The 13,225-nt window shown below is 63.5% G+C and overlaps 4 protein-coding genes across 4 annotated transcripts; 1 reads left to right on the top strand and 3 right to left on the bottom strand.

Moving 5' to 3' along the window:
* Positions 1-977: 977 nt before the first annotated feature.
* On the bottom strand, positions 978-1,736 carry PFL1_05713 (uncharacterized protein; the record flags this gene model as incomplete). The annotated part of the gene is made up of 3 exons (XM_007883248.1): positions 978-1,118; positions 1,248-1,516; positions 1,661-1,736. 3 exons carry the CDS (start codon positions 1,734-1,736, stop codon positions 978-980), a joined length of 486 nt encoding a protein of 161 aa, XP_007881439.1.
* A 660-nt stretch (positions 1,737-2,396) lies between these two features.
* On the top strand, positions 2,397-3,830 carry PFL1_05712 (uncharacterized protein; the record flags this gene model as incomplete). Its single annotated transcript, XM_007883247.1, has 3 exons — positions 2,397-3,088; positions 3,235-3,789; positions 3,818-3,830. The coding sequence occupies 3 exons, from the start codon at positions 2,397-2,399 to the stop codon at positions 3,828-3,830; spliced, it is 1,260 nt and encodes a 419-aa protein (XP_007881438.1).
* Positions 3,831-5,008: 1,178 nt separating this feature from the next.
* On the bottom strand, positions 5,009-8,036 carry PFL1_05711 (uncharacterized protein; the record flags this gene model as incomplete). The annotated part of the gene is made up of 3 exons (XM_007883246.1): positions 5,009-6,694; positions 6,798-6,923; positions 7,008-8,036. The coding sequence occupies 3 exons, from the start codon at positions 8,034-8,036 to the stop codon at positions 5,009-5,011; spliced, it is 2,841 nt and encodes a 946-aa protein (XP_007881437.1).
* Positions 8,037-9,418: 1,382 nt separating this feature from the next.
* PFL1_05710 (uncharacterized protein) lies at positions 9,419-12,253 on the bottom strand (the record flags this gene model as incomplete). The annotated part of the gene is made up of 3 exons (XM_007883245.1): positions 9,419-9,547; positions 9,687-11,711; positions 11,840-12,253. 3 exons carry the CDS (start codon positions 12,251-12,253, stop codon positions 9,419-9,421), a joined length of 2,568 nt encoding a protein of 855 aa, XP_007881436.1.
* Between the last annotated feature and the right edge of the window lie 972 nt (positions 12,254-13,225).

Genomic DNA, 13,225 nt, shown 5'->3' with positions numbered 1-13,225 from the left:
GTACGGGTACCGGGTACGGTACGGTACGGTACGGTACGTACGTACGTACGTACGTACGTCGCGCGCGCGNGCGNGGNGGGNGNGGAGGGGGGGGGGGGCGGGGTGCTTGCTTGTCATCACCTTTGATGGTGCCATGGCGCGCTGGCAGGCCAGGCCAAGGGCGAGACGTAGGCTCCGGGTGTCGTGATGCTGCCTGTCATTCTGTCGCACGCCTTGGTGTGGGGGCTGCTTGGAAAGCGGTCGAGGGCGAGGTGCCGGTAAGAGTAGCTGTGGCGCCAGGGCGAGGGCTTGCCCGGGTCGCTGGTGGCCGTGTTGCCGAGCGCGACGAAGCACGCCATCGTCGGCGTCGTGGCTGAGCGCACAGGTAGGCAGGCAGCCGCGCCAGCTCCACATCCAAGAGGCCCGGCAGATCAGAGGACCTCACGCGCCCGCTGCCACACATCCTTTCGTGATGGCCCACCGCTCTTGCGAATGCTACAGTACTGTATGTACCGTCCTGCGGCTCACTCAACTCCCTGCTGCACAACACGTACGTGTACGCCACACCACTCCGTTCACCGTCCCTTGAGCTGGCAAGAAGATCCGACATCGGGTCAAGTGGCCAGACGTCAGACCGCCGCAGCAGCACACTCTTTTGTGCAGAGCCCGACCGGCTTTAGCCTGAGAGCTCCTTGTTCTCAACCTACCAAATGGCTGGGTGCGCCGAGCCGATCAGACTTGAGCACACCGCTTTGGCCAGGTTCGCTGGGCTAACCTCCCGGAGGGGCATAGGCTGGCAGTGAACCTACTTTTCTTGGCTTCGAGGTTCAGAGTAGTGAGAGCGGGTTTTGTTGACAGAATCGACTAGTGTACAGGGGTTGCTCGTGGCGCGGATGATACGGTAGGCAGGCCAATGGAGATGGACGGGGGGAAAAGACTGAGGAAGCCGCATTGGCTGGCAGAGATCCAACTTCGGCCTCCCGAGCATAGGCGAGCGCTCAGCGCATGAGGAGGTAGACGTTGGCGCCTACCGTCACACCGCTCAGATGGCGATAGGACCCGGTGAGGGCCATCATTAGCCCTCCAAACGAGCCGTACACAGTGACCTCGTCGCTGGCCTTTTCGTCGTATCGGTAGATCTGGGTTGGAGAGAGATGGTGGAGGCGATTGGGGTCGACAGCGGCGCTTGGATGTCAGCGGCGCAACCTAGGGCGTGCGGCAAGGAGGGAAGACCACGTTGCTCAGGCATTGTCAAGGCGAGGACCCACCTTGCCGTACATGACATAGTCAAAGTCGTCGGCGATTCCACCGTTGCCAGGCATGTCGAGCCTCCAGGCATCGCGTTCCGCGGCCACGGCCGAGGCGTCTTGGTTGCCCTCGCCTTCCTGTCCAGTCGACTTGATGGCCGAGTCTTTTCTGAGCGTTGATGCGAGCTGGAACGTGAGCTGTTGCCCCTCGGAAACGGGCCAGATGTCGGTCGCAATGTCGATCGAGAGGTTCATGTCGAGCGACGGCGACGTCGCGATGATGCGAGAAACTGTGAGGACGGCGACCGAGCAAGCGTAGAGCGGGTGCACGGCGGGCAGCAAGCAGAGCGACACAGAGGGACGTCGTCAGAGAAGGGCAAGGCGAGCGACTCGAGCAAGCCGAGTGGGTGCAGCAGGGCGATGGAGCGACGTACCTCGGTCAAACTTCTTGCCATCGGGGTCGATCTTGTCGACGACGAACTGGGTATCAAAGATGTTGGTGGGATCCATGGCGAGCGGCAAGGTGCGTGACCTGCGAGGTTGCGAGTGCTTCTAGGAGGACCGTGGAGCAAGCAAAGGCGCTGGAGTGAGCGGTGAGCGGAAGGCGATGAGCGGTTTGGGGAACGAGGCAAGACGAGGGGTGGAGGGCGCAGTTGATGGTTGGCTTGCCGCCCGCCGGCGCCGCCCCCGCCAAATTTCTTCTTCCCAGTCGAGGTGGTTCGGCACCGAAGCCTAAAGGGGGCCGTGCCACGCAGCCCTCTAAGCGTGGCAGCCCGGCCTGGCCTGGCCTGCAGGCCGAGCCACGCCAAAGCGTGTCGCCCCGATCACGGAGCATCGGGCGACACAATCAAGGTGGAGGTTCTGGCTGGAGCGACGCGGAGCTTTGACCCCCATCCAACAGACGGTGGCGGTTAGGCTCGTCGATAGACACCACCACCGGCCCCATCGCCTACCACCCGCCTTGACCACCGCCCTTCGAATCCTGCCGACCCTTTGACGAGGCCAACGCGCGCCAGACAAAGTACCTGCACATTCGATCGCTGCACGCTCCTTGGCAAGCCTCCTCGCGACCATCGACCGCCATCATGGAACCGTAGCTGACAATCCCTAGCCACGTTTACACGGACGACAGATGCACACAGCATCGCCAGTCCGCTGGAGCACTCCAACATGAGCTACCTCCAGAATGCCGACTGTACTCTCCTGCTCAAGGATCCAATTGCGCTTCCTGGCCCGGCAGGACCCTCCCACCCCCAGGAAGCATCTACCGCAATCTGGCAAGACCCTCGCATCGTCTCAGAGACCTTGCCGCTGCAGCTCGAGCGGCCTCCGACTTCCATCTGGCCGGTACCGGAAGCTGAGGCTTCGGCTTCGACCGATGACCTGTGGATGGTCTACAACGATGCGCTATGGCTAGGAGAGCTCCACACGTCCCTCGGCGACTTCGTAGGCTACGTCGAGAGGATTGAAGCCATCCATCAACAGGACATTTCGCAGCTCGTCGTGCGCCTCGCTACGATGCTGCGCGCTCGCTCCACTGTTCAGCGTCGCTTTGCCAGCACAGCTGCCAGCGCACTGGAAACCACATGCGTCGGCCCCAATGACACCCTCGAAGCTGGCGTTGAAACCCTATACCCCGACCACAATGAAGCGCGCAGCATCAAATCTGCTCTGATGGGGGGTCCGGCAGCAGCGGTCACTGCAGCACTGCGCCGACAGAGCGAAGCTCGTCTGATGCGGCCCGGAAGTGACGTCGCAGAAGTCAGCGAAGCGGGTGGGCAAACAGGCATGTCTGACAATCCCGACAACTCTGGCTTCAAAGCGATCCTCTCGCGCTGGCTGAGGGCCATCGAGAGCCGCGAGTAAGTCAGCTCCCCATCGACGAAGAGGCACGACGCGGCATATCAGAGATCACGCTGCTGACAGTGCTTCAACGTCGCCCGGGATGCAGGCTACAGCTTCAAGTCCTCCTCGTCCTCCTATTGCTGCGTCTCACGACGCAGCACAGTTCCTGCATTGAGCCTTCCCGAAGACGACTCATCAAGATGAGAACGTTTCGGGACGAATCGGCAGTACCCGAAGCCGGATCGTCCGATCCCAACACCCCTCAGGGCACCAGAAGTGACAAGGAGCTGCGCCCGAAGAAAAGGAGCCGGAAATTGGACAAGCCCAAGCGGTGGGACGCCAGTCGGGATGAGGATCTGCACGACGACTACTTTCTCTGGCAGAAGAAATCGGGCGACAAGCGGAATCGACGTGGCGATCCAGCTCAGGCCGAAACGGTCGATGTCTTGAACGTCGTGGGTGCGGCTGTCGTCGATCCCGAGCATCTGAATCGGCGTCTCGAGGCCCTCATCGATGTGCTTTGCCTAGACCAGATCACAGCCAGTCTGCACTCCGACCTGGGAAGCTTCCTCGGCGATCTGGAGGACGCGGTCGCCGGCGTGTCGACGCAGCCGACAAGCAACCGCTTCGATCAGGCTTTCGGAACGTCTGCAAGGCAGAGGGATCCCAACGATGAGCTCGACGACGTGCAGTGGCTCTGCAGGAGGATCGTCGAACCGTGCTTCCTAGCCGCCCTGCCTCGCCAGTGCACCCTGTTGAAAAGCAAATGCTTCATTCCAAGCGTCTCGAACCCGACGCCGCAGAAGCGCCGCGCCCCGTTGCCTCGGTCGGAGCGAGCGCAGCAGCCAGCAACGCACGCTCAAGTCGGAGCGAGAGGGTCTGAGCCGAAGAGCAAGGCCAGCCGCTCGCGGCCGGGCGCGTCGACATCGCGCCCCCGTCTGCAAGACGCCCTCGAGCAGGAGCAAGCCATCGGACGCCGATCTCGAGCCGGCCCAACGGCCGACTCGCAGAGCCTTTTGGGAAGGGGTCGCGAAGTCGACATGGATCGCCGTTTCGCCCGCAGCGTCAGCGCCGGCCCCCTGGTGTTGGCTGCACATTTCGGTGGCGACGCTCGCACCTCAGCAGCGCAGGCACCTTCAGATCCGAAGTCGGCGGCGGCGTTGGAGCCGGTGCGAGCATTCATCACGGGGGCAACGAGCAAGCGGAAGAGCGAAGCGGTCAGGAGGCCGAATTCAGCCGATCTTTCGCTTCCACCGACGCGTTCGATTGGCGTTGACGAGAGGAGGGGCGACATCACCGGGGAACGCAGACGGCAGACGCTAGTGCAAGCCACACCCAGCAAGACCAAGCCCAACCTAGTCCGCCAACACAGTCGACCAGCAAATTTCGCGCGGTCGTTGAGGCAGACGCTGGCCGCGCCTTTGACGACGTCGTCATCGTCATCGCCGCTGCTGACGGCGTCAGCGTTCCGGCGTACCGAATCGCAGCCGGCCGCTTTCGGTTCTCGCAGCCGGCCGATGCCCGCGATGGGACGAGCGGCAAAGTCGCTCCAACGTCCGCGGCAGGACGCGCTTCCACAATGTGCGGTCGTCAAAGCGGAGGACTCAGCCTCTCCCTTTGCCTCGGACTCTCGGTCACCTTCGCCCATCGCCCTATTCTCCGGCTCCGCGTCCGAAGACGACTGAACATCCCCTGTACATACATGCATTCGCAATTCGCACAGCATTAGTGGCGACGCTGACGCTAGCATCGCTACCCGCACAAGCATCGGCGTCTGGGGCCCAATGCTGCACCTTCAACTTGGGGAGGAGTGTGTCATTCTCCACTGGGGGGCGATCTTTGCGAATCTGCAGCGCGTTCGAGCTGCCTGCATACCGCCGGCCCGGAAGTGACCAAATGTCGGTGTTCCGTACGACCGACCCTTCTGTCTCTGCCATCTACTCGAACTCGATGGTCCAGTTGTCTCGGATCAGCACGGAGGGGTCCTTGATGACCAGCTCGCTGGCCGCGCTGGACCCGGTACCGAAACCGAAGCTACTTCCGCCCTTGCCCGATGCGGCCACGCCGGCCTTCCAGGTCCACTCGACCTCGTGTCCGTCGTTGCGGCCGCCGCGGATCCGGATCGTTTTGGGCTCCTTCTCCAGTCCGAGCACGACAATCCTCTCGACCCTGACGTCGCGGATGGACTCGGCGAATTGGTTGGTGGTGGAATACGGAGCGACCTGCTTGGAGTCGGCGAGGACCACGTCGGCCGACTGGGCCTTGAGCTGCGTCTCGTCCACACTCTCGAGGGCGTGACTGCCCGCGGCCGGATCCGAGGACCAGCGGAACCGCCGCCAGACGAAATCGCCCTGCTCGTAGTCGTACGTCTGGCCGTCGTCCAGGTAGAGCGAGCCCTGCGCCCTCACACGACGACCGCCGTGGCTCGGCGAGGAGTCGACCTTGTCGAGCGCGACGATGAGCGTGAAGGGATCCCGTCGGGCGAGCTCGGCAGCACGGCGCGCCCGCTCCCGAATCGGCAGGATAGAGCCGCCGCGGTGAAGCACCGGCAGCTGTGCCGTCAACGGGGCCGGTACCGTGACCCTCTTGCCGCCCGTCGAGCCGTGGTAGACGTCGTGGGTGAAGTAGTTGTAGTACGGCTTGTCCTCGGCGAGATAGACGTCCACCGACTCGACGCCTTGCTTGACCGCGGGCTTCACCAGCAGGCCCGTGTCGCCGATGTAGTACTGGTCATCGATGCCGAAGCCCTCGACGTCGTGAGGGAACATGAGATACTGCGGCCGCAGCACCGGCAGTCCGGAGACGGCCGAGTCCTTGAACGCCGTGTACCAGACCGGCAGCATCCGGTACCGGGTCTTGATGAGCTCCCGGACCGCGCTTCGGTAGGGCTCGTCGAGGAGATACGGCTCGCGGCGCTTGGTGTCGATGTGCGCGTGCGCGCGGAAGAAGGGTTCGAAGATGCCGGCCTGGTACCAGCGAACCAGCATGTCCGGGGAGGGGTTGCCAAAGAAACCACCCACGTCGGCACCGCAGAAGCTCATGCCTCCGATGTTGTTGGCCAGGATCATGGGGACGCTGACCGCCAGGTGCTCCCAGGTGCCGAGGTTGTCTCCGGTCCAGATGGCACCGTACTTCTGCGTTCCGACCCACCATGCCCGCGACAGCACAAATGGCCGACGTCGCTTACCGCCGCCCATCGAGGCGGGTACATTGAGCTCCCTATCGCGGAGGCCCCGCGCGGTCTGGTTGTGGAACAGGACGCCGTTGATGTTGTGGAGGTCGCGGTGCTCCCACCCTCCCGCGTGGATCACGTCCTTGGGCGACGTGATCTCGGGGCCGTTGAAGATGGCCGGCTCGTTCATGTCGTTCCATACAAAGACGTTGCGGGCATTGGCGCGAATCTTGCCCGTCAGCTTGCTGCCGGCGAGCGAGAACTGGTCGGCCCACCACTGCCAGCTGGCAGGCTCAAACATGTCGAGCCAGCTCGCACTGCCGCTCCAGCACCAGCCCTCATACTCTCCAGAGCCGGTCGAGTCCTTAACCAGGAGCTTCTTGTCCTGCGCCTCGGCGTACAGCCAGTAGTCGCGAGTCCTCTTGAGGTGAGGGTCGATGATGACGACGAGCTGCAGTGCCGTGGTGTGTGCGCGGGCAGGGCATTGGCGTCAGGTGTCAGCCGACCGCGCCCTCGGCCTTCTGACTGCAATACGCGCCCAAACGGTGCCTCACCTTTCGACCTCGATCATCGAGGGCCTTGACCATGCCCTCCGGGTCCTTGAACGCCTTTTCGTCCCACACTCCGTACATGTGTTCCTTGCTGTATTCGATGTCGAGCCACATGACGTCCATGGGAATCTGAGCAGAGGTGAAGGGATTCGCTGACCGTCAGCACGAACCCGGCGCCTAGCCAGCCTGACCGCTTCGCATGGGGGAACCTACATCTTCCTCGTCGAAACGCTGGCTGACATCCTTGACATCGCTGTCGGTCAGGTAGTTCCACCTGCACTGGTGGTAGCCGATGGCAAAGTACTGCGGGAGCGCAGTGCGGCCGACCAGCTTGGTGAAGTGGGCCATGTTTGTCTGGGCGTCGGCAGACGTGAAGAGGAAGAGGTCGAGGATGCCCGATTCCGAGAAGAAGTGGGCGTGCGAGTCGGTCGTCGAGGGCGATGGCCGGGTTTTGTGGATGTCGATCCAGGTCTCCGATGCGCTCAGCCAGAAGATGCTGATGGCGCTGTCCTTGCCCTGGGCATGCAGCACCGGCACGCTGCCGTACAGGCTCATCGGAGAGTCGTAGTCGTACTCGAAGACGTCGGTGTTCATGAGCCGGTACGGGTCCTGGAAGCGACCTGCCTCTTCGTCGGACGCGGCTTCGCCTACCGGGCTCCGCGTAGATCTCAACGAGAGCGGGGATGCGTGCTCCGGAAGACCAAACAGGTGCGGGTAGCCCGGGAACGTAAAGTCGAGGGACAGACCCTCAGGTCCCTTGGGCTTCGAGTCCCGCCGCCCGGCCCACGTCTCCTCCCATTCGCCCGAATCCTCTTCTTCAAAGCCGGCCCACTGGGACACCAGCTGTTCGTCAAGTTCAGATGCTTGAGGTGAAGAGAGGATCGACCGTTTCCTTGCCTCGAAAACGACTTGCTTGGGCTCGTCGGCGCTGCCCTCAGTCTTGACCGTAGGGAATGTCTGAGGCTTCTTGCGGAAGTGTTCCATGTGGAGCAGTCCGCGCTCATTGAGGACGACCTGAACGACGCCGTCGCGCAGCACCTCGATCTTGACGGGGCGATGCTGGATGCGAATGGCTCGGCTGAGATCGGGTCCGTAGTGGACCGTGGTGACGCCCGCCGCGGCATCGACCTCGACTTGGGTCTCGCCGGGACCGTTGGCGAGCTCCGGCATCTGGTCGACGCCCCACTGATGGGCCTGGTCATAGCGTTTCCAGTCACCAAAGCGTTGGCCCACCTGGTCCATTTGCATTCGAGCGGTGCCGTCGCGAAACAGGGTGAACCAGAGCTGAAAGTCGATGTCGGGATAGAGGGCGGAGCGCAGCGGCGTAGAGAGCCTTGCGTTGGACTGGTCGAACGAGGGCGCCCTCTCCGTGGCCGGCGGGAGCGCATAGGGAGAGGTGAAAGGCTTGCCGTGATCCTTTTGCCATTGCTCGACGTAGCTAGACTGGCGCCGGAATCTGCGACAGAATGACGAGTCTTTGCACTTCTTAAAGTCGCCGGGCTTCACCGCCAGGCTCGTGGGAGCCTTCCCAAGGAGAGAGAGAAGGCAGCAAAGCGCGACAATCGCAGACAGGAGGCTAGCCCGCCTGCGACCCTGGACCATCGCGCCTGAGCTCATCACCAAGGCTGAAGGCAGGGTTGTCAGGATAGAACCGAAAGCGTCCCTGGATCGTACCGGACCGATCCGAGCGGTGGACAGACGAAGAGGCAAAACCGTCAATGAGGAGGGCAAATATGGAGCAACCACAGCAGAAGGGAGCGGGTGCGGTGGGTGTGGTCGTGTCTGTCGTTGGATGTGAAAGGGTGGCAAGAATGATGCGCAGAGGGGCAGAGCAGGGCGCGGGAAGAGGGTGCATCGACCAGCCTCACCTTTCACCGAGGTCCGTGCAGCGGCCATGCTTCTCGGGCGATACGGCGATCGCCTCGGCAGAATTTCGAGGCCATTTAATCTCTGCGATTTCTGCACTGCCATCCCGAAGGGAATGAGGATAATGACCTCTTCGAGGTCGAGGAGGCTGGCAGCAGCAACACAGTTGTCGTCATGTCATCAGGGCGCAGATTGCCGAGCGGGGGAAGTGCAACAGAGGGTTCAAGAAGGGGGCGACAGAGGAGAGGAGGAAAGAGGGATGGCGAGGGAGCCTGGGAGTGGGAGGAGCAGTAATGAACGGAATCAATGTGATATCACAGCGTGGTCGACTCCCGGTGCGGAGCATGACGAGTCGTGCAGAGGGGAGGCCCACTTCCAGGGCCGGCCGACGATGTTCTGAAACGGTGCTGCACCCGATGTCGACCAAGACGGAAGGGAGCGGAAGGCACGCAAGGCGCGTCGGCAGACAGAGACGAGCTATGCGTGCGGGTTTGCGTGCATGTCCAAGGGGTGCCAGTGGAGACGGTCGTCTCTTGAACGATGCCGGGGGGATACTCAGTCCTTCTCGGACAGGAATCCTGCGGCCGAACAGAATGCTTTTGCGCTGGAAGCGGCGGCCTTCCTTGTATCCGGCTGCTGCCGGAGCTGTGGTTGCCTGCGCGATGCAGCCGCGCGCAGCTGGGCAGCGCAAGAGCGAGGCTCGCGCTGGCGAGCCTGGGCTAAGCGCAGCGCCAAGTCGGAGGTTTCGACGTGCCCTTCTAGACTTTGGCGGAGGCTGGGATGGAGAATGCGATGCCGCTCTTTCCTGCCAACACCCAAGCCGCGACGCCGACCACCACAACTCCCGCTGCTGCCGCCGAAATGGTCTGTCCGCCCGCGTGTGTCAACTATTCGTCCAGCGAGCCGTGCGCAGGAAAGCAGTGACGGAGGTGTGCGAGAGGAAGTCAGCAAGGTTCGTCTAAGTCCATGTCCCGTTGCGCAGTCCGACGGGATGTCTTCGAGGGAATGTGGTCCATCGTGACTCACGTCCTTGCTGGTATATCTGCCACCATGTGGTCCGAGCTCGCCGCGCCCGGAACCAGCCCCGACGGCTCTGTCGGTGCCACCGTCGTTGCCATACTTGCGACCCGCCACCGAGTTGGCCGGAGATAGCCCGGGCGAGGTGATGCCGGTTGAGACGGAAGGTCTCGTCGAAGTCGAGTCGGCAACGCTCCTCGTTTGGCCGCTTGACGAGCCCTCGTCGTCGGACCACCGGCCTGCGCGGGAGCCCGCACTGCGGCTCGATTCGCCATCGCCCTCGTCCTGGCCTTCGCCGTCGCTTCCAAAGCGCGGTGATACTTCGGATCCGTTGACCAGGGTGCCGGCACCGCTAGAGCCGTATAGGAGGCTCCGCAGAGCGCTGTTGACGTGGCGCTTGCGCTTGCTGCGCCTGCCGTTGCCGTTGTTTCTCGGTTGTGCGCCATCGACGGTGGCCACTTTGCCGCCGGTAGCTTCCTTGCTGCGCAGACCGTCGGATGCTGAGCTCGAAGGTCCTGCCGCTGCGTCCTGCATTTCCGCTGCGTCGACGCTTGAAGAAGTCGCATGCGGTGCCGATGCGGACACAGCACCCTCAAACTCGCCGTTGAGCTCGTCCTCCATCCGTCTGTTGGCTTCGTCCCACGCCTTGACCACCTTGCGCAGCTCTTCCCGCTCCGATTCCCATCCTTCCCGCTCGCGGCGCCATCCCTCCTCAATCTCCTGCCGCCATTCGGTCCATCGACCTTCCATCGCTTGTGCAACGGTCCCCTCGACCCGCCCGACCTTCTGCTCCACTTCCTTCTCCAGCGTCCGCACCCGGCTCTCGAGCACCTTGACGGTCTCGGTCACCTGTGCGTGCTGGCTCTGCAGGCCCTCGCTAAGTGCAAGCGCCGACTCCAGCTGCTTCGAGAGCTGATCCAGGCGTGCCGACAGCGCTGCATTCTGAGCTCGCAGCTCGTCGTCCCGCGCCGTCGCCGATGCTGACTCTCCGGCAGCATGCGCTGCCGCAGTGGCGGCCGTCGCCTGCTCGGCGTCCCCCTCACTCGCCTGCTCCCTGGCCTCTTTGTCTGGATCCTCGACGCCAGGCGGCAGATCGGGCGGCGCTCTAGGGCCCACATGTCCGTCTGGCGCTCGCCTCAGCGTGGCGGCGCTCCCGGCGTCGTCACCGGCCAGGACGGTGTCCATGCTGGCGACGCTCATGCCGTCGTCGAGGTCGTCGTCGTCGGCAGGAGCGGCTCTCGAGACGGAGCCATCGTCGAGCTGCCGGAGGCGGGCTCCGAAACTGGCGCCTCCTTTGCTGCCTCTTTCGGTGGCCAGCTCCATCTCCCGCTTCGCCTGCTCCATCTGCATCTTGATGGCGCCGACCTCGGCCTTGATCGATGCGTGTTCCGACAGCATCTCCTCGAGGCTCTTGATCTTGTCGACGTGGGAAGTGAGCGACGCCTGCGTCTCGGTGAGCTGGGCCTGAAGGCCGGCAATCGTCTGCGCGTGCTTGGAGGCGGACTCGGCGGCCTCCCTCGACTGCGCCTCGGTGCTCGGCAGCGGCGGGACCATGTGCTGGTACGGAGGGTTGGCCATCGGCGCCGCGCCGCCGCCCAGCGTCTCGTGGATGTCGTGCATCGTCGTCGTCAGGCTTCCGAGGTCGTTCCACTGCTCCTTGCTCCGCTGCAGCTCGTTTTGCAGCTTGCTGAGCACGTGGTCGAAGCTGAAGCCGGCCTTGCCGCGTCGGAGGCCACCCTCGGCACCCGGACCCACGCCGTTGTTGCCCAAGGGACCGCCGTGCACGCCGCCGCGGTAGAGGCTGGCAAAGTCGTTGCGCAGCCCCAGCGCATCCTCTGCCGTGATGACGAGGTACACACGGCATGCCACCTTGTGGTGGATGATGGTCTTGCTGTCGTCGCCGACGATGTCGATTCCAAACTCGACCATGTCCTCGTTGTGCAGCTCAAAGACGTCCGACTCCTGCGCCTCGGGCGAGAGCCGTTCCCCGTTGATGAAGGTGCCGTTGGACGAGCGCACATCCTTGATAAAGACCTGGCAGGGTCGGGTCGCAAGCGCGGCGCCGAAGGTCGAAAGGGTCAGAGGCAGATCCTTACCGCTGACGCTGGGCCCTCAGGAACCCCATCAATGTTCGTGCCCCGCCACTCCGTACGCCGACTCACCTTTCCATCCTGGCACCACACTTCCGCGTGCATCCTGGAAAGCACCTTGCTGTCGAAGTATCCGTTGGACGGATTGGGCACCGTCTTGGCGTTGGTCTGCCTTCCGATCTTGATCCGGTTGTTGGGTCCAGGCGGTGCAAGGTTGATTTGTTTGGGGGCGAAGGTGTCGTTGAGCGGGTGGAGGTGCAGCGCCGGGTAGACGAGGTTCTGCGTGTTGCCGGCGCTGCCCGCACCGCCCGCGCCGTTCTGCATGGAGCCGCCTACGGTGCCAAACGATCCCGCGCCGCCAGCACCGTTGTGGCCGTTGGCGAGGTGCATCTGAGAGCCCGCCTGCTGTCCGGCACCCTGCCCGGCGGGTGTCCCGAGGTTGGAGGGCGCGTTGGCCATCGCCTGACCTCCTATCAGGGACTGCATCGGGTTGATCGAACTGCCTTGACGGGGAGCCGTGTCGGAGAGGGGAGCTGGAGGGGGTGATCGTGCAGAGAGGGTTGCACCTAGCCTTTCTCGGACGGCGGTAGGTGCTGGTGCTGGTGCTGCTGGTGCTGGTGCTCAGAGCCGCAGTAGTATCCGTCTCGTCGCCGAACACAAGCTGCGAGATGCGGAGGCAGCAGGTTGGCGAGACTTGGCGAGAGCTGCGCAGTGGTGTTCAGGGAGGTGCACGCCTGCAACCAAGGCGGGCAGGAACAGGGCTAGATGCGGCAGACGGACAGCGGTTGCTGCGCTGCGCTGCGATGGCGGCTCGAGGCGTGCCGGTTCACTGTCGTGAGTGCCCGGGATAGATGAGGGTAGGAGAGGTTGAGGACGTTGGCCAAAGGGTGGAATGCAGACGAGGCGTTGGGAAAAAAGCAGAGTGCGCAGCGGTGTCGGTCCGGTCGAGAGGCAAACAAGAAACCACGGAGCCCAAAAAGCAAACACGGAGGTTGGCCCACAGATGCGGATGGCGGAGACCGAGGCGATGGTGGTGCGGGCGTAAGAGAGCTGGGCGTGGTGGTCGGAAAGGTCGAGGCTGGGAGGCGTGGGTGGGTGTTCAACAGGAGCGACTCAGGCACAGGAGAGAGAGAGAGAGAGAGTCAAGAGGCAAGCGTCAAGGGTGTGTCCGAGGAGAAGAGAAGAGCGACCCGAGAGTGAGGCAGCAGACGTTGCGCAACCGTGCCGGGCCGTCTGGCTGCCTGCTTGCGACCCAGCCTCCTGGCCCTGGCCCTGGCCCTGGCCCTGGCCCTGGCCCTGGCCCTGGCGCTGGGCCGTTTGGCTGGCCTGTTGGCGCCGCCCTCGCTGGTCGTGCGATATGCGAAAGCGAGGGCGGCCGATGAGGGCACGCAGCAGACTGGCCTGCCAGGCGGCGGCGCTCGTCTCGGGGCCAAGCCAGCCTGCCTGCCCAGGAAAATG

Source organism: Pseudozyma flocculosa (genome assembly GCF_000417875.1).
Source record: "Pseudozyma flocculosa PF-1 unplaced genomic scaffold scaffold00021, whole genome shotgun sequence".
Taxonomy (NCBI): domain Eukaryota; kingdom Fungi; phylum Basidiomycota; class Ustilaginomycetes; order Ustilaginales; family Ustilaginaceae; genus Pseudozyma; species Pseudozyma flocculosa.
The sequence above is the reverse complement of the archived record's forward strand: the minus strand, read 5'-3'. Positions and strand labels throughout refer to the sequence as shown.